General features: G+C 43.9%; 3 protein-coding genes across 6 annotated transcripts; 1 reads left to right on the top strand and 2 right to left on the bottom strand.

The window, feature by feature from the left end:
- Positions 1 to 2,553: 2,553 nt before the first annotated feature.
- ECD (ecdysoneless cell cycle regulator) lies at positions 2,554 to 12,325 on the bottom strand. Its single transcript, XM_079312001.1, has 13 exons — positions 12,082 to 12,325; positions 11,588 to 11,705; positions 11,133 to 11,220; positions 10,188 to 10,366; positions 9,299 to 9,494; positions 8,294 to 8,422; positions 8,045 to 8,170; positions 7,249 to 7,334; positions 6,400 to 6,506; positions 5,792 to 5,969; positions 5,244 to 5,311; positions 4,949 to 5,169; positions 2,554 to 4,451 (listed from the first exon to the last, which is right to left on the bottom strand). The coding sequence occupies exons 1-13, from the start codon at positions 12,275 to 12,277 to the stop codon at positions 4,221 to 4,223; spliced, it is 1,923 nt and encodes a 640-aa protein (XP_079168127.1). The 5' UTR covers positions 12,278 to 12,325; the 3' UTR covers positions 2,554 to 4,220.
- Positions 12,250 to 23,667, top strand: FAM149B1 (family with sequence similarity 149 member B1). Of its 4 annotated transcripts, none has more exons than XM_079312004.1 (15): positions 12,250 to 12,380; positions 12,979 to 13,083; positions 13,216 to 13,327; positions 14,251 to 14,393; positions 14,767 to 14,886; positions 15,437 to 15,607; positions 16,529 to 16,716; positions 16,978 to 17,108; positions 17,703 to 17,756; positions 18,193 to 18,305; positions 18,604 to 18,783; positions 19,671 to 19,797; positions 20,093 to 20,218; positions 20,737 to 20,818; positions 21,540 to 23,667. In XM_079312004.1, exons 1-15 carry the CDS (start codon positions 12,346 to 12,348, stop codon positions 21,611 to 21,613), a joined length of 1,761 nt encoding a protein of 586 aa, XP_079168130.1. In that variant the 5' UTR covers positions 12,250 to 12,345; the 3' UTR covers positions 21,614 to 23,667. The 4 variants fall into 4 exon arrangements, with proteins under 4 accessions (XP_079168130.1, XP_079168131.1, XP_079168128.1 ...); XM_079312002.1 differs by lacking the exon at positions 12,250 to 12,380 and adding an exon at positions 12,442 to 12,639; XM_079312005.1 differs by lacking the exon at positions 17,703 to 17,756.
- On the bottom strand, positions 23,621 to 26,576 carry DNAJC9 (DnaJ heat shock protein family (Hsp40) member C9). The gene is made up of 6 exons (XM_079312013.1): positions 26,368 to 26,576; positions 25,974 to 26,311; positions 25,605 to 25,742; positions 25,254 to 25,508; positions 24,520 to 24,603; positions 23,621 to 24,108 (listed from the first exon to the last, which is right to left on the bottom strand). The coding sequence occupies exons 1-6, from the start codon at positions 26,561 to 26,563 to the stop codon at positions 23,977 to 23,979; spliced, it is 1,143 nt and encodes a 380-aa protein (XP_079168139.1). The 5' UTR covers positions 26,564 to 26,576; the 3' UTR covers positions 23,621 to 23,976.
- Positions 26,577 to 26,583: the final 7 nt, after the last annotated feature.

Genomic DNA, 26,583 nt, shown 5'->3' with positions numbered 1-26,583 from the left:
TGGAGCGGTGGAAGGGGCGGGGATGGGCACGGGGCAGGCGGGGATTTTGCTTTGCAGCTCTGAGGGAGGAAATGGAGAACTGTCAAATGCATCCAGGGTACGAGGGGAGAAACAGCAGGTGCTGGATATCGCCGCCAATTGGGGTTCATTGTGTGCCTGAGCTGCCAAGGCCGGCAGGCTCCGAGCAGCGCCGGACGCCGCCAGCGCTGCGCTGTGTCTTGCCCTGGCCCTGCCCTGGCTCAGCCCGCCTGGCCAGAGCCCCTTGTCACTGACAGAGCTGCACCGAGGCACAGCTGGGGAGCTGCTGCAGCTGCATCAGGAGAAGAAAACAAACAGAATCAAAAGCTGCACTGCCGGGTCTCCTCTGCCCGCTGTCACTAATGGAGCTGGGCCGAGCCACCGTGGGAGCGGCGGTGCTGGTTAAAAAGAGTCCCGGGAAAGGCTGGGAAATGGGAAGGGAATAAAATTCAGAGGATGGTATAAAATAATCTAAAACTACTGCACCAACAGTGGCTGCTGCCAAAGTGTCACCCAAAAGAGCTGCACCAAGGGACTGTCAGGGCAGTGGAGGTGCTGAAAGAGCAGCAGGAAAGGCTGGGAGGAGTGACGGGAATAGAACAGAGGGAGACTGGTGTGAAATGTTCTCCAAGTGCTGCTCCAGCAGTGGCCGCTGTGAAACGACTGAAAGAGCTGCAGCAAGAGACCAGGGGGTGGCAGTGCTGGTTAAATGAGAGGCACGGGAAGGGGTGGGGGAAGTGTGAAGGGAATAAAATAGAGAGAATGGTATAAGATAAAATAATCAAAGAACCAGACCAGGAGTGGCCACTTAATGCTGTCATTGAAAGAGGGGCACAGAGGGACAGCTGGGCTGCCAGCCTGGAAATGGTGACTTGTCTTTTCCAATCTAAATAACAACCTGTGGTATTTTAAAGGGCAGCAGGTACACTCAGAGATGTTGAGAATCATTACAGTGGGAAAAACTACGGTTGGAATTAGCTGTGACAAACATGAGAAAGATCACAGGAGCAGAAATACAAATTTCTCAGCTCCCTCCCTGGGAGAGCAGTATCACTTAGGGATAGAAGCAAATTCCCACATATGATAGTTCAATATGGCTGCTGTGAATGTGCAGCATGGAGGACAGCTGGATTAAACTAGAATATATTCCAAAACTGTAACTACTTGGCCTTGTAACTGCAGGTGAGGTTAATAACCCTCACCAAATCAAAAAAGGGAAATCTGCTCTGAACTGATTTAGATTAGCAACTCTGCAGCCATTGGCTATCAGTGCTCCTTTTCCCCACCAAACCACAAAGACTTTACTGGAAATCTCTCCTTTTCTGCTTCCTAGCTGTGCCAGTGCTGCAGTGGCCTGGGTGATTTCTCTGAAGGAACTGAGCTTTCCCTTGGCAGCAGCTTTGCTCTTCACTCCCCAGCCTCGTAGCCTTGTGCATTCCCATCTGGGAGCGTTGGCCTGCTGAAGGAGAGGCTCTATTGCCAGCAGAGATCCACAGCTGACAGGAGTAACACAGCATGGGATGTTCTCCTGCCTGCACTAATCCCTTTGCTGCTCAGCTGCAGCTGGAGCCCAGAGCCCTGGCAGTGGTTAAGGACACACTTTGCCATGGCATGGCCCAGCCAGGCTGATTGCTGGGCTGGCAGCACAGCGGGCACACATTCCTGCACCTGCCCCTTCTTCCCATCCCGTGTCCAGAAGCTGTTCCCGTGTGCTCCTGGGAGAATCCACACCCAGCTGTGTGTGGGATTTGGAGGGGCTCTCTTGGGGGAATGTGGGGGTGCTCTGTGGGATTGGGGTGTGGGGCCTGAGGTGTGTGTGGGTGTCTCTGGGATTCCTGTTCTTTTCCCCTCATATTTCCTATTCTTTTTCTGCTCATGTTTCACACCCTTTTCTCCTCACCTTCCCAGTGCTTTGCTGCTTCTTAAATGCCACCTTTTCACCATTATACCATCTCCATTTTTTCATTCTTCCCCGCCCTTATTTTTTTTGCCTTTCTTTTCCCCATTTTTTGTGCCATTTTTTCCCTGCCGTTCTTTACCCCACCCTTTTTTTGCTTTTTTTTTTTTTCCAATCCTTTTTTTGCCTTTTTTTTTTTTTCCAATCCTTTTTTTGCCTTTTAATATAAATCCCTGAAGTGATGGACTTAGTGGAGGTTTCTATGAACTAAAATCCTAAAAAATAAAGTAGAACAGATATTCCATGTCAATTTAAACTTAGATGTAAATGGAGGGTTTGCTTGCATTTCAAATTGAGAAAATTGCATCATACAGGCTTAAACAAGATCATGGGGACTACAAATCAATTGTTATCCCTGAAAAAATGGCCAAGGAAGGTTTCTTTTAATTAATACTCTTAATACAGCAGGTGGATGTGGATTGTCCCAGTTTAAACACAGACAATATGGGAAAAATAACTAGTCAGAATATACTTCAACTGAAATATGTTTAAATGGAACCACACTGCACTTGTCTTCCCTAATTAATTCTGTCAGGCCTCCTTCAGTATAAATCCTCTCAAAACTAAAAGCAGTGTTATTTCCAAGCAGTGGAAGAGGCAGCATGGAAATGCTTATTCTTCCATGGCAAACTCTCCTGTGAGCTCTTCCAGAGCCTTGAAGGTCTCCACTGTGAATCTGCTGGACAAATGTAAATAGCTGGAATGAGCACAGCCCTGGAGCAATCACAGTCCCACTGATGGAAAAGTGAAATTATCCAAGCAGCAAGACCAGCTGGAGTGTTTCCAGAAGAGCAGCTTTGTTCTGAACCTCAGCTGAGGAGTTTTCCTCATGCACTACAAGAGTCCTTCAAACTGTTTTACCTTTTGTATAGCACAGGCCACACAACAGGTAAATGTGATCATGTTCTTGGACTGAGTTAGTTTTTGGAGTATCTAAACTTCACTACTCATCAGTGGAGGATTTTATGTAGTTTCAGTGTTAATTACCTTCCCTGGTCAAACACAAACCCTTTCCAATTTTCAAGTACCTCTGTTTTTCACCACCTAACTAACTGCTCAGTATCCTTCTCTAAATTAAAAAACCTCTGTCAGCCCCATTTTCCCAGCACAGATTTGTCTGAGTCTGCAGTCCATCTCACCTCTCAGAAGTCTAAATTCCTTGAAATTTATCAGAACCTTCTTTATACTTCTCAGCTCTTGTTGTCCATCTGCAATCCCTGTCCAGCCTGCCAGTGCTCTCCATGAACTGCTGACAAAGTAAATGACACAGTAACAGTGGAAAACAACTGATTAATTGGTGAATTTAAAAAAAAAGAAGAAAAATTAATAAGCTGATTTGGACCTGGAGAACAGCATTGTTGGTGTCTGTAAACCTCTAATTTCTATGTATTTCACTTCAAATTTATCTTGTTGCAACTAAAGTTGTCATATTTAGAACAGATATTTCTTTCCATGTGAAAGCAACCTGCTGCATGCCTTCTACCCACATTTGCACTGAAAAAACCCCAAACTGTTCAGCTACTGCTGGCATGATACCAACATTCAGCAATAATGGAATTCAGAGAATGACCAGTTATGAAAATGCTTTCACTCCAAAAACTGATACTTCACTGAGGAAGTTACGCACACCTCCAAAAAAATTAATTAATCAAGTTGTATTTCTGTTTTTCTTGAAATAAATTTTATAAATACTTCTGGCCAATATTTACACATTTGATCCAATTACTCTTCAAATCCTTGTGCTTAATAAGGAACAGGCTCTTACAGTAATTGTCAGAAGTTCTTACAATGCAGCATTGTGGATTCAAAGTCTGCCCAACATTTAACCAGCTTTCCCAAATCCAGGAGACTCTTCCTGTAATGTGGGATTTTCTCACCTCTCCCTGAAGGCAGCAGCATTTTCAGAACAAGATCTGCTTCCCATGTATTGAAACTACTTAGCAATGTGTAAAAGAACATTTTAGAAATGTGGCAGATTGGAAAAATGGAAGAGAGATTTTTGTAATAAGAGTTTCATTTGAGTCACAACCTCATTTTTCATTTTCTGAAAATGTGTTAGCACTGGGAAATTCTCCTTCCCATCCAAGACAGTGTCCAAACAGAGGCTTTTGCAGGTAAATTCACTTTGCTGAAGTGACACATAATGAACAGAACACTCAGAATCAAACCCTTGGGCCTCTTGCTCCCCATCCTGCTCCTCTGTCTGTGCTTCGTTTCCCCACCAGCCGCGTCTCGCCCGGAGCTCTCAGGGCGCTGCTCGGCTGCTGGGGCTGGTGGGATCTGTGTTCCCAGGTAAAGCCACCCCCATGCTCTGGAAAATGCTCCAGGTGGGTCCTGCCAGGCCAGCCTGGGCACTGTAGGACTCTAGCAGGTTTGCCACCAGGTTCATGTCCACATCCACGGGTGCCAGCTCAGCATCCTCAGCTCCAGAATCAGGGCCAGCGCTCTCAGATGTGGCTGCTCCAACAGAACCTGCCTGCAGGTACAAGGAGCAAGGTTTGTCAAATTGCATGAGCAGATTTAAGGGGAAAAAGGGAAGCTACGAGAGAAAAGAAACAACAATTCTGCAGCCAGCAAAGTCCAGTGCATTCCAGAGTCTTGACAGACAGGAATTCAGCCACCAAATGCTCATGCCAGCTAAAAGCCATCACTGTCCATTACCCAGATTAAGTTACAAAAGAAAGACAGAAAGTCTTGCTGAGCTTCCTATGGGAGCAAACTACTACAGGAACTCCAAAGTCAAGCTGCAGCTGCTTCCCTTGCTACTAAAAACAAGGAAATGAAACTAAATCTTGGAAAAGATGTGCAAATTCAAAGCTTAGGGAAGCTTTAGTTTTGAAAAAACATGGTGCAACTACAGCACATTTTGCTTGCACGTGGGAAGGTTCTGACCACCTTACTTAGAATGGCCACTTCCAGCACATTTCCTGTTTGGAAATGTTTGCTACAGATCAGAGCTCAAGGCATACTCACCTCTGTCTTTTGAGTGGTGAAACTTTTCCCAACGTTGGTCTGTGCCAGCTCACGGTCCATCTCCTTCATGTACGACCTGAGACTGCCCACGAGCTCCTCAGGAGACACCTTCTGCTCCTGCTTTGGATTTCCAGCAGCCAGGTCTTCATCATCCTCATCTGAGAAACCAAACTCCTCCTCTTCATCCAGATCATCAGAATCCAGCTCCTCCGAGTCTGCTCCTGGGTATTATTTTGTGTCAGTACAACAGCAAAGAAATCAGTGCCGGGTTTGTTTCAGATAAAGAAAGTCTTACCTAAAATTCTGTCCAGTGCTTTTGTAAAAGAATCCACGTCAAAGGTAACATGGGATTCATCAGATGACCTGAAATATAAAAATATTTTAAAATAAATAAAGCTCTTCTGCTTGCATAAGCCTGACAGAGGCACAAGCCATATTGATTTCTCTCAAGCCAGGACTGAATGAAGAACATTGGAACTTAGAAGTCAGGACTGAAGTGGGAGCATTTGAACTTAGAAGCCCTCAGAATTTTGAAGCCTGTATGGAACAGACAAGAAACAATGAGTACAGGAATTTCTGGAATAACAGAGAAAAATTTTGAAGACCACAAAACCAAACTGAGGGACAGAGAGCAGCTCAGCTTGCAGCACTTTAACCTGCACCAGTGTCAGAGTGGCACCAAGCTGATTTAAAGCAAGTACATCTTCACTGCTATGGGTTTGCTTCAGGCCCCTGCTCAGCAGAACAGCTTCAAACTTTGATTCTCTGCACCACAGAATCAACCACAGGGCTGCAGCAGAGTGCAACACTCTACACCAGACCCCAAACTAAAAGTGCTACTACCATGGCATTTCTGCTCCTTCGTGCGTGGACACTTTGGACACAAAGGCCTTCATGCTCTCAGCAACTGTTTCCAAGTCATATTTTTCCTCCTCCTCATTTGTGGAAGGAAGGGACTCACTTCTTGCCTCCTTCAGCATCTGATCCAGAGCATCTGGTGTAATATCCAGCCAGCTGTCATCTGAAAGAACACAGGACAGATCTGTTATTCTGCACAAGCCTGCTGGCACACAGGGCCCAAACCAGCTGACTGACAGCTGACTGCAACCATTCTGCAGCTCATTTTTGCAGTTATGTTTTTGTGCTGATCCTGGGTCACACATGGCATAAGGCAGAGAGAGGCTGAGAAGAAGAGAGTGAAGATTTCATTTCACTACTTTAAAACTCTGCTTTGCAGAGTTCAAACGAAGAGATTCTAGTCACTGAGAATCCTTTGGCCACTAAGTGGAAGAAGAAAGGCTTACTCTAAAAAGGGAGAGCCAATCCAGTATTTAGTCTTAATGAAGGTTGGCTTCATGACTAATCACTGGCTTTCTTTTCACAGCTGTCAACCTTCCCACAAATAATCATTTGTAGGATGATAATAGGAATAATTCCCCCATCTAGCTCACCATCCTCTGGAGGAAGACAAGCTGCTTCTCTCTCAAATTCCTTCAAATCAATGGATGTTGTCTGTAGTAGTGTCAGGATTTCATCACCTGGGTTCACTTCAACAGAGCTAGAAGAAAAAAATCAATTTACTGAAGTTGATTCAATGGGATCACATGATCTGCATTCAGGTTTTCACTCAAATTCTTAATTTTTCCTTCTGTGCAAGCACATCAAAAAGGGAAATGAATCTGGGGAAAGTACCAGAGTACTAGAGAGAGTATTGGCCAAAACAGGACACAGTCAGTCCCTGCAATTCCCAGCTGATGGCTCCAAAGCCCATTTGTCATGGCACTTTTTCTTTGTATTTATTTTGCCTTGGTAAACACATTAAGATTGTCAGATCCCAAACAGCACAAACTGGAAACTCAAAAAAACTAACTTTATGAGCTGGCAAAGCCTCAGATAATTTTGTAGTAATTTATTTTTTTTATTTGATCTGTCAGAGATATTTATAGCCAGCTCCTTGAGCAAAGAAGACAGATTATTCTGTATTTATTATTCACTGCTTTTCCATGAAACATTTTACACTTTCTACAGTCAACTAAGCAAACAATGGTTTTCAGTCACCTCTTAACCCACTTGGAAGAGTTCAGCATTTCACAAAACCAAGATAAAGAGTTATTCTAGCAAGAACTTCTCCTAATGGAGTGTTCTAGAGGAATTAGTATTTGTATGTCCTGGCCACAGCAGCCACGTTAAATGTATGATGGAGAAAAAGGTTCAGGTTTTTTGTAACCAGGATTTTAAAGGTCAGTTAAAGGATTTGTAGGCAGAGTATATGATATTCATGAATTTCAAGTAGCTCTTACCTTTCTGGCACATCAACAGACTGCTGGAAGTGATCTTCTGCCATATGCAACAGTTCCAGGTACTTTGCAGATCCTTCCATTTCTCCCTATTTAATGCAAGTCATAGCCATGAATCAAAAAAATTCTCCCTCTCCTTCCTCTTCACAGTCAAGCTTCCTAAGGATGACTGTCACACAGAAATGCTGAGAGAACCAAAACAAATAAAACCTCTTTGCTCTGTACACTTGGAACTGAATACAGCAAAGGGGCATTTTAATATTAGAATTATAATAAAGTACATGAACTTAAGAATTTCAGTAGAGTTGTCCAGTTTTATAACCTTCAAATAGGTAGTTAATTTATGTCCAACTTATTAACTCCAAATAAGTAGTCAAAGGCATCTTTAAAAAAACCCCACAAAATCTCACCAAAACCCCCAGAACCCACAAAATACACACACACATAAAAATTACACTTGCATGGGCCCAAATACGTCTATGGTGTTATGTATGAGTCTTGAATAATATTTGAGGCGTGGAAATGAAACCAGTTACACCTCACACAATCATATGGTGTTTTTCTCCATTTAAGTGCATTTCTACCCTTTCTTTAGATGACTGAATCAATCCCCAAACCTTGCTTTTTCCATTTCCAAAATAAATTACTCTCAAAGGGGAACAAACTGCACATTAAAAAAAGACATTAATTCATTTCACATAGAAATGAAGATTCAGGTTCTTGCTCCGCTGCAACTCCTTACACAAATTCAAGAGTAATTTCCCTGGAATGTTTAAAGGCCACAGACACACTGCTTCACCTTGAAATAATCTTTTTCCTTCAAGCTCCTGAGGAATCTCTCCCATAGAGGACCACTTAAGACATTTCTCTTGGAATCAGGAGCTACTTTACTGCTCTTGGAACACAGAATTTCAAAGCCATGAGCCTGTATATAAAAGATGAAACAAGAAGAGTTTCTCAAGGTGTGATGGACTTTGCTCACATTCTTCTGGACAAGAAGACAACTTCCAGATAAAGACCAAGTCCAAAATGCACCAAAAATCATTACCAGTTTCATGCCCAGCTCGTAGGCTCTGTACTGAGGATGAGATGGGGCAGGTAGGGTGTAACCACTGCGCCTGTCTGCAACAAACTTCTGCTGCACCAGCTGTGCATACAAACACCGAGTGAAAGTCACCTGAAACAGCCAGAGCAGAACAAAAACACTCCCTGGAGCATGACTGTGCTGTGGACAGGCATCCAGCTCCCACCAGGCTCACTGAAGTGTGTTTGAAGGCACATGTATTACAGGCAATAGAGAGACTGCATTCAAAATATACCCTAGATTGATTTTGCTGATTAATTGTTTTTCAGGCCTTACAAAGTCTGTTCCAAATTGAAATCCCCAAGCAAATACAAACTTTCCTCAGTCTAAACACATTAGGAAAAATCCTCGATATTCTTTATCTGCATCAACAAGGTGTATTTTCAATTAAAATTAAATATGATTAAAAAATGAGATATCAGAAAAAGTTTAGAAGTCCAAAATTTTTACTCAAAAGCTTCTTTTCAGGAGTCTAGGGGTACAACTCTAACAAAATGCATAAGATGCAATAGTGCATGGACAGTGTTCATAAAACACTTCACAAAAGCTTTCACAGAACTGTGCCAGTACAGCTGACAAGGTGAAAAGCCTTGGAGTGAACCACTGGTCAGGAGCAACTCCTCACATTGGCTGGCAATGCTGTCAAACTGCTCTAATCACACAAGATCGATTTACTCAGCAGACATTCAGCAGAGGAATTATTATCACAGCCTCTGGTTTCAGAAATAATTCTCTCATGATCAGCCCCAGCCACATCAATCCAGAAAAACTATAAATGGCACGATCTGGAAATTCATCCCTAGAGCCAGAAGGGGGAAAAAAATCCCAATGGAAAACTCGCAGTTTTAAGTGAAATCTATGTGTTTATACATTGGCCACAGAACCCCTGTCAGTTACAGAAGGGAATTAAGTGACAAGGTCTTAGAGGAGCACTTACCAGGGTGATCAGAGGCTTTAGAGAGCACTTACCAGGGTCATCACACGCTGCTCGGCAGGGAAGGTTTTGAAAGGATGCCGACACGCCCGTAAATCACCCGGATCCCGCAGGTAGAAGGCCTGGACAGCTGCAGCCACCAGGGACGGGCGCTGCCTCAGCACGGCCACGATTCCAGCCGGGAGGAAGCAGTGGGCTCTGTGCAACGAGGCCTGGATCTTCTCGGGATACCTGAGCAGCAGCAGGGTGTGGGAGGTGTAGTGCAAGTTAAACCACGTCTTTTTTATCATGAGGCTCGTTTTTAATATTTACCTGCATCATGGGTCAGAAGATTATCCTGGAGTTTAAACGTGGCTAATCTAATGTCTAGGATGTGTGTTTCTATAATACATTTATATAAGTGGCTATATACATGGCTAATAAAACTGAATCCCCCACATGGCTAAGAACTCATTAATTTAACCAATAAATCCAGCTATGCAGTATTCTTCACTATACTCTGTAAAAGTTATGCTCTCAGATCCTTGCAAAAAATAAAGTACAGGGCTGAACACAGTTGTGACAAGCTGAAGCTCTGGCAATTCTGCTAATTCTACAGTTTAGGTCAAATTCTTTTTCCTCCTGCATAGGGCTCCCTAAAAGACCACAGAACTTTCAGATTTTTCAGTATAGGAAGAATGTGAAGGAAAAGTAACTCTTGTCATTGTCAGGTGTGGAATTAGAGCAGTGAACCAGTTTCAGATCCCCCAGATCTGCCTACAGGACACTGAACCCCCTCTTTCCTAGAGTGCCACAGAAAAACCTCCAGCTGCCGGTATCTGTAAAGGAACCACCTTTATCACATCTATTGGGGAACCCAATAAACCCCAGAGAGCACAGAACCAAACCCCACTGTTGCACAGGACCCAAATAAGCCCCACATACCCATCGATGCGTTTGTACAGCGCAGCTCTGATGGGCTCTGCAGCCAGGAACTCCTCGGAGCGGGTGGATAACAGTGCCAGTGCCTGTGGGATCGTGGGACAGGGAGCAGACAGGTCCCAGTCCTGCTCCAAAGTCTCTGACAGAGGAATGATGTGCAGCTCTCCTTTATAAAAGAATACCTGGCACACAGGAAAGCTCTCATCACACAGGGTAAGGACAGCCACACAGAGCGATGGAAAATTTCATTTCATATACAAATGCATTTGTTTAAACACAGAGAATTTAAAGCACAAACAGAGAACCAATACAGGAAGCAGCACAGGTTTTTATAAAAAGTTATTGAGATGCCAGAGACCACGATCTAAATAATAAAAACTATTTTAACAGCAATAAGTTTTGTCAAATAGATCTTGTTTCCTTTATAACAATAATACTAAGTTTTTCTTCAACTAGAGAAGTGCTTCAGGAGAATCAGCATAACCTAAGTGCTTCAGAACATCACAGGGATTAAAAAGCATTATTTCAGGTGCTACATGCGACATCTGCTGGTTCCTGAGCCTAAGAAAAGCCCCAAATGCAACGTTCTCAACTCCCTCACTCTGTCTGCTCCCTCAAACAAAATGAAAATATGAGCCTGATAGTCCAGATATACACACTTGCAATTGATTTTCTGTGTTGTGTTCCATCTCTTTTAAGAATCTTGGAATAAGGAAAAGGAATTAATTTTTTACTAATAACCAAGTTAATTACTTCCATTTTAATCTCAGGTGGATACAGAAGTGCCCTTGAAAGGAGCAACAGTAAGGGACAGACAGCACTCTGGATTTTCAGAGGCAGTCACACCACTTGGGTAGAGGTACAAAAGAAAACTCCAGCTGCTACAAAAAAGGCTACTGTGCCCCCCCCCCCGCCCCGCAAACTATTTTCAGCATGAGTTTTACTCACCCTGTTTTCACTGTTCTCAGGATTCAGCCACTTTGGGAGAAAATCAGCTGCTTCTATCAAGAGAAACTCTCCATCGTTGTCATCAATCCTGGCCAAGGAGAAAATAATTTCTTAGCAGGAAAAGCCTTGCAGAGCACAACAACACATTTGTGAATCCATGTCTGCTGGAGTTGTTTTTTTTTTTTTTTTTTAATATTCACAGAACCACAGAAAAGCTTAGGTTAGAAGGGACCTTAAAGGTCATCTGGTTCCAACCCTTCTGCCATAGGCAGGTACATCTTCCACTAGTCTAGGCTGCTCCAAGCTCCATCCAAGCTGGCCTTGGACACTTGAAATGTGTATGGGATGGGAAAAACACCTCCAAGGATGGAGAATATCAAGACAGGACCTTCAGAGCATAGGCACTGTCCCTTCACACCCCTCCCAAAAATGCACCTCAGCAGGACCCGCCTTACCTGGCTGCCAGCCCCGGGAACTCCCTGGTGATCTCCCGGACCAGGTACACAATGAACCACTCATCCTCCACGTTATCCCCGAACAGGGTGGTGCCGCCGATGTGCGCCGGGGTCTCGCCTGGACGGGGCACAGAGAGGAGAGGCGGCTCAGCAACCCCATGCACAAAACCAATTGTCCACAGGGTGCGGAGTCTCCCGCCCTGGGGATATTCCAGATCGTGCTGACAAAATCTCATGTCGTGTGCTCTGGGATGTGGCACCAGATGTCTGACTGGGGGCTCTTCTAGCTGACCCATCACACGGTCTCGCTGGATTCCCCCCACACGCCCTCAGCTCTCGGCAGCCGGATCCCCCTCACACTCTCCCGGCTGCCCCTCACACTCTCCCGGCTCCCGGCTGCCCCTCACACTCTCCCGGTTCCCGGCCGCCGGCTGCCCCTCACACATCCCCTCCGGCCGCTCCTCCCGCCGTGCCCCGGCCCTCTCCCGGCTCACCGTGGCGCGGCACGTAGCGCAGGCGGAACGGCTGCCGCTGCCACACGTAGGAGGCCAGGAGCGGGGCGAAGCGCACCAGGGCCACCTCGGCGCAGCGCCGCAGCAGCGCCTCGCCGCCCGGGCCCGCCGCCGCCGCCGCGAACAGGCGGTAGCGCACCGCGTCCTCGGGCAGCGCCGGCCGCCGCAGCGCCTCCATCGCGCCGGGGCCGCGCTCCGCCCCCGCGGGAGGAGCGGCGCGATGGCGGCGGGGCGGCGGCGCTGAGGATGATATCGCGATACGCGCGGAAGCCGGTGCAGCCGTGAGTGGCGCCGCTACCCCGGTCCCCGGCACGGTCCCGAGCCCCTTCGCGGTCCCGGTCTCGGTCGCGATCCCCCCCGGCCCCGCTCCCGGGCCTGCCGCCCGCGCTCCCCTCAGCACCGAACAGGGCCCCGTGACGGCCCGGTCACCCCCTGCCCCCGGCGGGAGATGGTTCCCGGGATTGCTGAGCGTCGGGCCCGGTGTGACAGAACGCCGCTAAATCCCTGTAACCGGCTTTTTTCCCCTGACCCAGGAGCTGGGTCTGACTTACTCGTCTCGTTCACTCTTGTTCTATTTAATTTAATTAAATGTAATTAATCTACAGGGATAATGGCATTGTCTCTGCTTTTAGGGAGCTGTGGCCCAATTCACATCATCTTAAGTTTAACTGATTTTGGAGGCAAGACCTTTAACTCCATATTTATGAGTTAGTTTTGACACCTTAAACCTACAGCTTCAGCGACAAGAATTAGCTTTGTAATAGTAATAAATGTATGCACAGTCCTCGAGAAGCAGAAAATAAAAACCTATAAAACTTACTGGAAATTCTGTAAATGTTTATTCTTGCAAGTAATGCCAAGTTCCACTTGTTTTTTTAGACAAGGACTCCCAAAACATGCCTTGAGGCATCACCCACTGCCAGAGCCACGGGCTCAGGTGTGCTCAGCCACACCCACGGCTGAAAACCTCGGCCAGACCTCCAGGTACTTGTCATGACATATCTGATCCAGCTGTTCTGGCACAGCCAGGCTTTGTTTACAGACACAATTCATTTGTCGTTGTTTATTGTGGACTGTTTTGCCTTTTTTTTTAATTTTATTTTTCCTGTGTTTCAGGGAGTCAGGAATCCATAAGGAATTGGATGATCATGGGGATCCACAGACTGCTAGTCAGGGTTGTGCTGACACCTCCACAGAAGACAGCTCAGTCTTCTCTTGGGGCTATGACGTGAGTAGAACATAATCATCCAAGCCAAATCTAGCACAGAGAGATAGATACTTGAAATACCACTGCAAATTCATGTCAGAATAAAAATGGTTGGACCGTCAAAAAATCATGTTAGTGATTGTAGAAAGAACATACTTTTTACTGCTTCCTCTCTTTCAGTTCAAAACACATTAGACTCATACTGTTCTGCTAATATTCTGCATTTCCACTAAAAATTTTGGAAGTGCAAATCATTTAGTGCACGAGTCTGTCTATAAATGCTGTTATTGTGGAACCCCAGCCATGGCTGGATGACTTTCAGATACTTGGCATGAGTTTATTGAACTACTGCATCCTTGCATGTTTCTCAAAATATAGTAAGCTCCTAAAACTTTATTTTCATTAAAAAATGTTTGATTTATTCTTCTTCCACCAAAGTCAAGTGTGCTGTTGCCTTCTGGGAGGTGAAATGGAACTGTTTAGATTTAAATGACCCCAGAATTGACCCCATTTTCTATTTACATGTAACAAAGGACCTGACCATCCCTCAAGTTCAGTGTTTCCCATCTGTCTGCATTGCTTTTTGTGTTGCTGTTGTTTGTGGACACTGGAAGCAACAAATCCTCCATTGCATTAAAATATCACTGAATTTTATCCTCTCTGTTCTGATTTCTTTAAGTCTTGTAGCTTAATATAATAATATGGATATTTCAAAATGCCTTAGTGTTTTTTTCTGCTGTGTCAATGTAAGCTTTTTATGTGGCTGCCATCCATCTTAACAACAGGCTGCATCATCTCTGGGAGAAAATTATTTAGAATTAAAATATTTTTGTGCAATCCTGCTATGCTTTAAACAAAGAGTTGTGTTTTTCAATTACATTTTAAAAGATCAGTTTAAAAATCCCTGCAAATGCTATTCACAAGGTGCTTTCTTTCCTCTGCAGGAATTTGACAAAGCTGCCACACAACAAGTTCAGCAGATGTTCAGACAAATTGATGAGCTTCTGTATGAGCAGAAAGAAAATGTTCATGTTGAGGGACTGCGGGAAGAATGCCACCAGTGGTCCTCCAGCTTTCCTCACCTCAGGTATTTTATTAATGGACCTGGTACCCTCACAAGGCTAGGGATGCACACAGCTGCTTTTAAAACAGGTGGCAGGGTGGGATTATGCAATTATGCTGTAGATAGAGGTAAAAAGATCACTCTGGTGCTGTGCCTGCCTGTCATTAATAAACATCCTCTTACCTCACATGTGGTTCCTCCACAGAGGTTTGTGTTGCTATCTGCAACTGACTTGGCCTTAACAGAGCAGAATTCTCTTAGAAAACTGAAAGTGTCACCAGGAAAACTGCACAGCTTCCCAGGAGAACTTTTCGGATTTTCCTGCTGTCTAACATCCCTCAATAATGGTACTGCCAAGGTTTTCTGCTGTGTTTACCCTTTGCTTTTGCTGTGGCAGGGTGGTGGGGAAGCAGGTGGTGGCCCCCACAGATGAAGGGTATGGATGGTACTCGAGTTCCCCCTCGAGCAGTTTGGCTCCCTCGGATGTAAGCTCACCACAGGAAAAGGATTCTGATGAGTAAGTACCAGCAGTGAGCCTGCATCATGCCAAGGTGGGAAGGCAGGTTTGTTCTCTGCTTCTTAAAGTGTGCAGCCTCCCTGTTAGGCTGAGTTTTGAACACAGCACACTCTCTTTTTTTTTCCCTTTTATTCTTAATTTAGTACACTTAGAATAGCACCTAGCTGTGCTTTTGCCGACTACAGTGAATAGGGCACTAAATAGAAATATTTTTGCTGCTGCTGATTTCTTAAAAATATGTATGTACCGTGGTTGATTTTATTATTAATCATCCATTAAATTTGCCTAGGCCTTAAAAATGTAAAGCACTATGTTAGTGCTGATTTTATGATTTAATGTTTTAGAATGCTTTCTAATCAGCTTTGGATATTTTTTCCCCAAAGTTTCAGGTTCCTTAGCAAGAATTAAAAGGTATCAAAACCAAAAGTTGTTACTGTAATGAATAATTTTTTGGCCTCATTACTGCTTGCCCTTAATGATGATGATGTCTCTTGTTATTTGAGGTGGAATAACAACTTATCTTTATTTCTGCTTTCTGAAAACTGTTCAGATTTAGGGTTTTGGGCAAGAAGGTGCCCCTTTTTGTTGCTCCTGCCTGCAAAAAGGCCAACTCTTCCAAGCCCCAGACCTTGTGTTCCTCAGAGAGTGATGAAGAGGAAGAGGAAGTCATTCTATCTGAAGGCATAGTGGAGGAATACTTGGCATTTGACCACAGAGATGTGTAAGTATTCAATATTAAATATTAAAATAGTGTCCTGGGGTTCCTGCAGTTAAGATACACATACTTGATGCATTTATTTATCTTTTCTCTAGACAACTTTCAAAGGCCTGAGGTTGCCTAGGCACTGGGAATTTTCCCAACCTATTTCCTAGGACAATTTCTTTCACTAAATTATGTTTAGGAATTTTTTTATTATTTTTCAGGCCCTCCATTTTTGTGCTTGGTTTGAATAATTCATTCCATCATAACTAAGAGCTTGTGTATTTAATATTATATGTTTAAACACCATTTATTTTTTCATACTATGTCGAATTCACTGCTGTTAGTTATGCAACAGCAGTGTGCTGCCTCTGTCTTGTACTGGCATTTTGGGTGGAATTGTACCTTCCTGGATTTTATTCAGTGGTAGTTTTAAGAATTAGGATTTTATGCTTGTCAAGGAACAATTACCACTATTTTTATCTTTTTATACCTTCACATTATTCAGGATGAACATGTGGCCTGAGCAAGGACTCTGGAGGATGCTATCAGTTCCTGACTACTTAATTGGTTTTAATAATTAAAGTCACTTACCTGCATGGACCATTATATTAAAACTGCTATGTTTCTTGTTTTTACCAGGCTAGACATTGCTGCAGCAAATAATATCACTCTCTAGTCTTCAGGATTCTGTCCTTATATTAGATGTGGAGCCTAACAATTTGATGAAGAAATATCACTGTAACAATGAATATTGATTTTTTTTTTTTTTACATTAATTTGATCTCATTGGTAAATTATTCATGGAGTATGATTTATAATCATTCTGTATAGGGAGACCAGGGTAGGTCAGTCATTTCTCACTGAGATCAGTGGGAAAACTAAAAGTAAATACAGGACACAATGCGTTTCTGGTGCAAGGTAATACTTTCATTTTTACAGGGAAGAGGAGTTGCATGAGAGGAAAATGGGATTGTCCTCTGGCAGACAGAAATTGGGGTTTCCTCCTGTCTCTCCCTATTCCTGCATGAAGGAGTCCGTGCTCACATTTGTGTTTGATGATGTGTGGAGTGAAGTCCTGGTCTGCATGGAAGAACTGATCTGCAGGCTCTGGGAAGGGTCAGCTTCTGGTAAGGATCACAGTTAAGGTGAGGGCTCAAAAGGGGATTTCAGCTAATTTTGCAAAGATGCCATGGGAGAGTGATGTGTTTGGGAATGATCTCTTCAGTGGGAATGAAAAGGTTATTTTGCTAACAGTGTGAAACATGTCCTCAAAAAACTTAGCAGAGCTTATCATCCAAGGGGACTCTCTCTAAAAAAAATTTGACTCATAGCACTCTCCATGACTAGCAATGCCAGTATTGACAGGAATTCTCTGTTGCTTTGAACAGATGATGAGAGAAATATCATAACAGTAGAAACGCTGCGAGCAGATGCCAGAAGCCCTTTGCAGTTGGATCCTCTGCCAGCACTGTTACCTCGGGTGCCACACACAAAGATGCACTCAGTGACATCAAATCTGGTAAGGATTTTTAGCCAGCTGTTGTTTTGTGTGGGGATGAATCACAGTGTTACCTCAGCAAACACACTGGTTGTGTTTAGGTAAATAACTGTTTTGGACTTTGTGTGAAAGCTGGCTGTCCTTTCTGACTCTTTATTTATTATTTACTTTTTTGTTGTTTTTACTTTATTATTTACTTTTTCTTTATTACTCAGTTGGAAGTTTTAATTCCTACTTTTCTCTTTGAAACAGTATTTTATATGTGTGTATGACAACCATATGGTGGCTCATGATTCAAGATGTAGTTCTTTCCACAATTCAATGTTTCAATTAAATGGTGAGATTGAGGAGTGTGTGTGTGTGGGATCCCATTCATACGTTAATAGTTAATTCATCCAGCAAGAAGGGAGAAATCTCTGCAGTTCTAAACCAGTTTTTCTCAGACTGATTTTAACTGCATAAACTACTTTAGATGATCTGGCTCTAGAGTGGTGAGCACCGAAGTGTTATCTATTTATTCCATTTTAATTCATCTCTTTCCTTCTTATTTCTTTTTATTTCTCTTTTATTTCTTCCCCCTTGCCTGTCCCTTGTGTCCCCTTACTGTGTGTGTAGTGCCCAAAACCCAGAGGTGGCCGCAAAAGCAAAAAGAGGAGAAAAACACCTCAAGTATGTATGGGATTAAAGCTATTTTCTACTTGCTCTTGTTATGGTGGGTGGAATATGATGCTTTTTTCCAGATCAGTCTGTATCTCAGAAAAGGACTTTGCAGATCTGTTCTTGACATAAAATGTCAATAATATGCTGAAAATTATTTTTGTAAATTCTCTGATTGTAGTCATAGTTGGAAGATCAGCAAATGAGCTGCTCAGTTGGAAAATATTAAGTATTAGGACATTTTCTAAGCAGTATTGTTCATAAACAAAATTAAATATTAAGATCACCTATCTGGAGAAATAATATAGCTGAGTATATCTGGATGTCATGGAAGAAGTTAATGACTTTTCTCCAAAGTGATTTACATCTTTAAATATATGTGTGTGTGTGTGTGTGTGTGTGTCTCTGCCAAACAGTAATTTACTTACTTATTTTTTTAAAATTTCAGGTAACTCTCTCTCAAGGGTCAAGTAGTAGTTCTCAGCATAAACTGAATGGCTTGATGGTGATCCATGGAATCCAGTTACACCAAAGGAACCTGCCTGTAGTGGAGAAAACACTGTAAGAACTACAGATCATCTGCAGTAAATAAAGTAGAGCACTCTTACAGTGAGAGGGATTCAATCCAAAACCTTGTAAGATAAATTTTTCTTCTGGAGAAAGCAATTCTTAGGTATTTTCCTGCTTGGTTGTTTATTTGTCCTCTGTGAAAATTCATATAGGTATGTTAAAAATCAACACACATAATTTCTACCCACGTATTTTATGATTAAAGGCACCTATAGGTGAGCACTTTGGTAACAGCAGTTGCCAGGCTGACCATCTCTCTTTTGTTCTTGTATTTTTTTGTTGTTTTTAGGGACCTGGATGACAAACGGCCAGGTTCGAGTTCCCTCCTCTCTACCGGGGTGTGGCCAAATCGTCCCCTGGAGCTCAGCACCTCCTCCCTGTCCCGCAGCACGAGGAGGAGGAACCCTCCCCCGCGGACCCTGCATCCCATCGGGACCCCACGCTCCGGGGACGACGTCTGCAGGCGCCTGTACGTCCCCAAAAGTGCCTCTCCCTGCAGGGTACCAGGGCCAGAGAGCACGGAAAGCATCCCTGGGGAGGGAGGACATGGATTATTGCAGTGAGGAAAGCACAATGCCCCTGAGAAAGCTGAATTGTTAAAGCTGATGCTTAGTGTGCTGCCAGCTGCGATTCAGTCATGTACATTCAGGTTCAGGTAGTTTTGCACACAAGAATTGGACCTCAGACTGCTAAGTGAACACCACCATCTCTTGCTTAACATGGTTGTCGTTTTCTGCAGCTTGTTTTCAAGATGAATTTTGAAGTCTGCACTTTTTGGGGGGTCATATTGCGTGTTGCTATCCTAGCCCAGAGCAGACTATAAAGATGTTGAAATAGGTTGTCTGACTGACCACAGGGGTCTTAGTGAGCCCTCACATCTAGAATATCTTAGTTTTATTTTGCACAATGACCAGACTGAATGGAGTCATTTACAGGGACCACAGGGTATCAGGAAACAATGTATATTCCATGTGTTTTAATTTGGTGTTTACTTTTAGTTTTGCAGTTTACCTATAAACTCCTCCAGTCTGTTGCTTTCTTGTCACATACTGTTGAGACTTATTCCTTGCCCCTTCATAACTGGTGTTTTTCCTTCCAGTATTTTATGTTTCTGTTTCCTTTCCTCAGCCTTCAGTCAATCTAAGAAATACTGACATCTCTGCTTTATTAAAATGTATTTTTAAATGTAAGTTGAAAGCACTAGGGAAGTGTTTTTTTTTCGCGTGCCGATTATGGTTTGAAGCTTTTCTAAGGTATTCCTACAGAACAGTTAACTCCAGAAGACCAAAGAAACTGACAATATTACACCTATTACATATTAACTGTGTGTTTTTTGTTTTTACTGGTGCATTCCAGCCTGACTGCACAGGAACAGCTGACCTCACCCTCCCCACTGCTGCTAAACAGAAACCACCCCCTGCCACCCATTGCCACCACCAGTGTGGCAGAGCGTGGGAACACCACAGGACCTCACAGGCAAACGGTAACAGGCACAAGAATCTCATTTTATTACTGAATAACCTGTAGTTGTCATCACTGCTAGTCAAATCACCCAGCACAAGAGTTCAAATTTATTTATTTTGTGACAGAAGGTCAAATAGATGCAGGAAAATTTTATCAGTTTTGAGTAACAGCATTACCCACCCTTGCATGCTTAGCTCTCACTAATGCCAATTCAATGTTTCCCTCATTGGAAAATTAGCTTTAATTCCTGGGTTAATTATTTTCAATGTACTGCTGCACTAAGAAAAAGCAGTAACTGTTATTTCTCCTTGCAGAAACCTCGAGGGAACTCAAGCTGTGCTTACACTGTCATGACACCTGAAGACACTCACCAGCAGCTCCAGGAGCAGCTGCTCTTACCTGATCCCTTCTCCAGGCCTAACACAACCAGCACATCCTTGGTAAAAGCATAGCTTATTACACCAGATCATCCCTGATTACTGAAAAGGGTGCTTTGAGAATTAACATTAACCAGTGTCCAGTCTGTTTCAGTATCACACACACCCAGTTTAATTTACTGAAACTCCAACTCTACTGCTAGCTTCTTGTATCTAACAATGTATTTTTATTGAAGCTTTGAAAGCTGTAATTTCAGCACAGCTTTTAAATAGCTGTTTGATTGATTTCTGGGTATAGTTTCAACATCCTGGACTCAGCAGTTGTAAAATCTGCTTTGGAAAAGCACACTTTGCTGAAGTGGAAAGACTGCATCTAACTAGCCCAGTGAGCATTCTAAATGTTATAAAAGTGTATTTTCTACTTCTAAAGTTGATTTGACCTTATTTAAAACTTTCCTTAGACCTTCACAACATCTAACTCCTTTCCAAATACCTGTGTTTGAGTAGTTTGTAGTTGTATGATAGTATTGCTGGTTTTTTTTTTTCAAGCAAACAGAAATAACTTTGAACTGTTTTTCCAGCCCCATTCCCAGCGGCGCCGTTCTTGCACTGTTACTGATTATAGTAACCAATCCTGGACAAGGAGGGGATCCACAAGTTCAGGTATGCTCCTCAGTCTTAGTGAGATCAAACAAAGGAGGCTTTTGGGACAGAGATGCATTTCCTGCAGGGGTACATTCCTACAAGTAATTTCCATTGGGGAGGTTTTTCAAAGTTCCATCCATGTCTTTAATTTGCCATTCACAAAGATGTTATCCTTGCTGTGTCCTACTCTACTCCAGATAGTTGGATGCATTTTGTTGGTTTTTTTTTTTTTTGTTTTTGTTTTTAATGCCACCAAATATTTAAGTCAAGTAAGGAAGCTTAGTGTCATCAGCCCCAGTGCCTCTTAGTGTCCAAGTTTTCAAAGCAGGAGTTGTCAGCTTGAACAGAAATAGTAACTTGAGGTTAACAAAGGCACTAAAACTTAAGTAACTTGTTTTTAAACAAGCAAGGAGTGGTTCCTACTGAAATCAAAATAAATATCTGTCCCATCATCCCCCCCCAAAAAAATGCAACATGAGTTTTATGACTGCTGTATTGACAAAAACAATTTAAATTATCAGAGAAGCTTTGTAGACATCAATACTTAGTGAAACATCAAGGAATGCTGTTGCTCCCTGCAATGCAGCAGTTGCTCTTTATGGAAATTATAAATAATGCAGTTGATAGCCATGTGTTAGAGTAAAAAGACATTTTAGTTTTAGTCTGGAGGAGATGTGTTTGATACTTAGCTGTAATTCCTTCCCAGAGTCTTGAGGCTGTCCATGATCTCCTTTGTCAGGTCTTCCCCTACGTGGCTCTGTGAAAGCCCATGGCCGAAGTGGATCAGGCACAAAAAGCAAACAGAGGCACTGACATCCCATGGAGAAGCATCCACCCATCCATCCCTCTCCAGAGAGTCATGAACCACCTCTCCTTCCCAGCAAGGTCAACGTTGTTTACACAGAGTTTTCAAGCACCCTTCCTTACAGATAGTTATTTTTATATAAATCTAAGCTGCCAAAGATTAGAAGGGGGTGCACTTAAACATTCCATTTCCTGCCAGTAGAGAAAGTGATGCTCCAGTGGAAGGGTGAATACATTCCAGTGAAGCCCAACTCCTAGGAAATCCAGCAAACACTCTCAGTCTGTGCTATTTTCCATGAGGCTGGTCACAGGTTCCTGTCCTTGCAGGCTGCAGGTACTGCAGGACCTGCTCATTTTTCCCTTGGGAAGGTTAACCTGGCCTTCTATAGCCATAGTGATTTACATTTTCTAAGAAGTGTATTTATATGTTTAAATATGTTTAAAGCAATATTGTACTGGCAAAAGCAAGCACTCAGTTTAGGGAAGTGATGAATGCTGTGGTAGCTGCAGCAGGTATGAACATGGGTGTGTAGGACCAAGGCAGCAGAGGTGACCTGCATCTCCAAGGGCAGCACAGCACTGCCTCTTCCTGAGTTGTAATAAAACCTTTTACCTCTTCCTCAGTGATTGAAGAAGGTTGAACAGGCAAAAAGAAACTTCTTACTACAAATACTTTCAGACAGTACTCAGTACTGGTGAGATATTTTATGGTAATTTCACAGAATAGCTCAGTGTCCCTTTGTAAAAATACCTATAATTACACAAGATTTCTTCACTCCAAGGTAGAGTTCCAGAAGCCACTGATGCAGTGGAGCTTTTAGAAGCTGCATCTGCCTCTGTGACACACCTAACAGAGGCATTTACTGAAGTTGGCCTTGTGGCTCCAGATAAAACAAAACCATCAAGTACAGGCTTCTCAAAATAAGAGATTAGTTGAAGGTCTTAGTCCCAAACAGTAAGTGCCAGACTGAAATGCAAAAACAAGCTGAGGCAACTACTGGCTGTATTTAAACAAAGTTAGGACAATCCACAAGAACAGTTATTCCTTTCTAGTCCAATTAAAGAGCACTGTTTTCCTATATTTTCTTATTATTCTTCAAATTACAGTTCACAATTGAAAAAAACCTTGTTAGTATTCTTTATGAAGTGGCTCCCCTATTTCTCCACTCCAGACCAGCTAATAATTTTTGATCAATACTGAAGCTCACAAGTCCAGTTGATCCAAGCATGCTTTAATCAAAAATAGGGAACTGCAAATATAACTGGGTTAACCTGCCTTTGCATTTCCAGAAGTTAAAAAAATTAAAAAAAAAGAAAAAAGAAAAAGCAGCAGCTCTGAGCTCAAGCTATACCTCTTAAGTTTTCAGAGAGAGAAGCTGATGCTCACAAGAGACCTCTACTCACTAAATCATCTCAAAATACAATTTCTCTTCTGGAACACTGTGCAGTGTGTCAGTTATGTCAGGCAAAGTGCAGATAACCATCCCATTTGTATCCATGCCATTCCTCAGGGACCAAGTGAGTTTTCTGTAGCACAAGAGTTACAAAAGAAGACAAATAATGTAGTGTTTTACAGCCTAGAGGAGTCAGTGGGTTTAAAAAAGTGCAGTTGTCTTTAAGGCCATTTATGGGTTTTTTTTGTACAGATGGCTGACACCAGGGACTGCTCCTGGACTGTTATTTATTTTGTGCAATAAAAGTAATCTTCAAGTCCTGTGTTATAACACACAATGATATACTCTACTTTCTCAGAATCAGGGTTATTTTTGAGAGCAGACAAGTCAAAGGGAACAGAGAGACCATCTACCTCTGGCTTCCCCTCAGAAGCTGTTTTTGAAGTTGTAAGAACCTTCAACTCCTGAAGTGTTCACCTTGATACTCTTACACCTTTGAAAAATGGTCCTCCCTGAAAGTGTGCAGGATTTACTTGACTGAAATCAGAAGAATCAACACAATTGGCTTGTTTTAAATAGCTTATTTAGAAAACATACAGAGAACTGGAGAAGCAAAACTCTGAAAAAACCCCACCTTCTAGTTTATTAAATCTGCAATTTTTTAAACTATCTTTATAAAAACTACTGGAATATCTGAAAAAGACCTGTTGAGCTGATGTGCAAAGACCTTTAAAAACAGCAGGAGGTTTGTTACAGAAGAAGTGTGTGAATAGCACACATGGATCTCAACTGTAGAGCACCCAAAATGTTGGAGACAGTAGCAGAGGAATGCCTTGTCTTCCTTGTTCAGCACGCATTCCAAGTCAGTCTCCCACTTACAGCCAGTCAATGCACACAGTCCAAAACAGGAGCCTGGAAAACACCCTAAATTCTCCCAAATCCACATTTCTATACAAAGTGAAAACCTGCTATTTCAGTCTATGCTGTTCCTTCTGCCTTTTTTTTCTTGGCTGAGGTCTTCTTTCCTCCTTTCTTAGCACTGTTGCCGTACTTTGCTTCCAGCTGGGCGAAAAAGTTATCCATTTGCTTTTCTCGATCTTTGCTTCGGCTCTGCGGAGGGGGAAAAGAGCACCAACCAAACTCAAACCTTTACCTTTTGTAACTTCCCAATACAGGTTATCCTATTGAAATTTGACAGCTACACCAAATCTTGACAGTAAACACAAGCTACAGAAAGTTTAATATCATCATTAAAGCTCCCTGTGGAACAGCCTAAAACTAGAAGTTACTGCATAAAACCCCCAAATATTTAATTCTTACAAACTTTTAAAAAGACACAGATAATAAAATCTATACTGTACTCTGATTCTAATTAAATTAAAGCACATAGTTAACATTAAGGCCAGGTTTTAACCTCAGGAATTCAAAAGAGTTGCAAGGATCCAAAATCAAAGATGCTCAGGGAAAACAAAATTATAAGCCAGTAACAAAGTTATGTGCAACAAACAGAAGAAGCCTTACTTTAATCAGCGCCTGCAAGTCATTTTCTTCACCAAGGCCCAGTTCATCTTTAGTCTTTTTTGCCTCTTTAGCTTCTTTTTCTGCCTAAAAGAGCAAACGAGATTTTTTTAAAGAAGTATTTTGCATGTTATCTGAGCAAGTCTTAGAGAAGTTACCAAATGCTTTTTTTGGGTATCTGTGTACAAATAGCTGCAGGGAAGTGCAAAGAGTTTCCAAGTTTGGCCACAGATAAGGAATCAAGCAAGGGAAGCCCATTCTGGTTCCACCATTTAGCAGAGCAGGAAGTTTTTCTGCTCTTCCACAGATGTTTGTCCCTGTCCCTCTTCCCATACTCTTTTTTTTTTTTTTTTCTTGGTAGACACTACAGTAACTTAAAGGTTACTGTGATGTTCATGTAACATTCTACAAAGTGTCCAAAAGTGTCCATTTAGGTCAGAGCAGTTTCACACCTGCCAGAAGTCAACCAAAATGTGTTTTCACCACTTGTTTGTTTTTGGTAACTCACAGCTTTGTAGATAACTGCAGGGACACACTAAACTGTAATAAGCCATTGTATATAATAAAGAAATAAAGAAGTAGAAAAGCCTTTCACGATGATTTGGGGTGGGGGGGCGACGACTACAGGAGACCAGATGTGAACATCAAGGTGTATAATCCATCAATCCTGTGACAAACATCTCGGGAACAAGATGCCAAGGGAAGAAAGGTTATGATAATCAACTGCTGCAACCTACCCGCCTTCTTCTGGACATCATCTTCTTCTTTGACTCCTTCACAAAAGCCTTGTAGGATGGGAGGTCCCCAGACTCGATGGCTTGCTCGATCATTTCCCGTATCCTGGGCTCATCCGTGTAGTCCGCACACATCACAGACTCCATGATCCGATCCATGTCGCCCTTGAAATTCAGGTACGCCGCCTTCACATCAGCCAGCTCTTCCTCCGAGTTCTTGTAGCTCTTCTGGAAGTCTTCGATGTCTTTCACGGTGACCTGGAGCAAAGACGCGATGCTGAGTGAGTTACAGGACTTACAAACTTAAAGAGAAGACGCATAACACCGAACAACGCAGCCCCATCCCGCTCTCACCTTGAAGAGCAGCTGCCAGTACTCCAGCCAGTCCCGCCCGTCCTGCAGCGCCTCGGCGTCCTCATCCACCGTGCCCGTCTCATCGTACACTTCGCGCTGCTTCTCGTCGCTCAGCACGGCGTACACCTTGCCCAGGATCTGCAGGGGGACACAGGGGTGGCCGGTCACCCACAGCCAGTCACCTTGGGGGCACTGGGGTGGGCAGGCAGGATGGGCACTCAGGGTTCAGTCACTTGGATCAGTCGCTCAGGGGGCAGAGAACAGACACTTTTGGGGCCGTGGGTCGGTCCCACCCGTGGCCGCCATGGCCCCCCTCTTTCCCTCTGTCTCTTCTTCCCTCCCTCCCTTTCTCCCTCCGTCTCTCCTCACCTGGAAGCGGCGCGTGGCCTCCTCCTTCTGCTCGGGCGGGACGCGGTCGGGGTGCAGGCGCAGCGAGGCGCGGTGGTAGCCGCGGCGGATGTCCTGCGCGGACGCTCCGCGCTGCACGCCCAGCACGCCGTACAGATCCGCGGTGCCGAACGCGGCCTCGCACTGCTGCCGCAGCGACATCCCGCCGCGCCGGCACAGACTCCGCACCACCCTTCCCGCCCGATCCGAGCCCGGGCTGCTGCTCCGCGGCTGCGCCGGGCGGGAAAAGCCCGCGGGGGAAGCTGAGGGGCGGTGCCGGTGCTGAGGGGAGGAGGAGGGGCCGCCATGTTGGGGGAAGGCTGAGGTGGGGCGCAGCCGAGGGGAGAGGGTGGAGGAGCTGCCATGCTGAGGGGACGCTGAGGGGCGGCACCGCTGAGGGAAGGGGGTGGAGGAGCCGCCAAGAGGACGGGCGGCTGAAAGGCGGTGCCGCTGAGAGGAGGGGGCGAAGGAACCGCCATGATGAGGGGAGGCTGAGGGGCGGAGCCGCTGCTGAGGGGAGGCGGTGACGATGCGGCGGCGGCGGCGCTGAGGGACGGCGGGGGAGCGGCCATGTTGGCGGGAGGCTGAGGGG

The sequence above is a fragment of the Erithacus rubecula genome, assembly GCF_903797595.1.
Source record: "Erithacus rubecula genome assembly, chromosome: 9".
Lineage (NCBI taxonomy): Eukaryota > Metazoa > Chordata > Aves > Passeriformes > Muscicapidae > Erithacus > Erithacus rubecula.
This window is presented reverse-complemented; position numbering and strand designations above follow the sequence as displayed.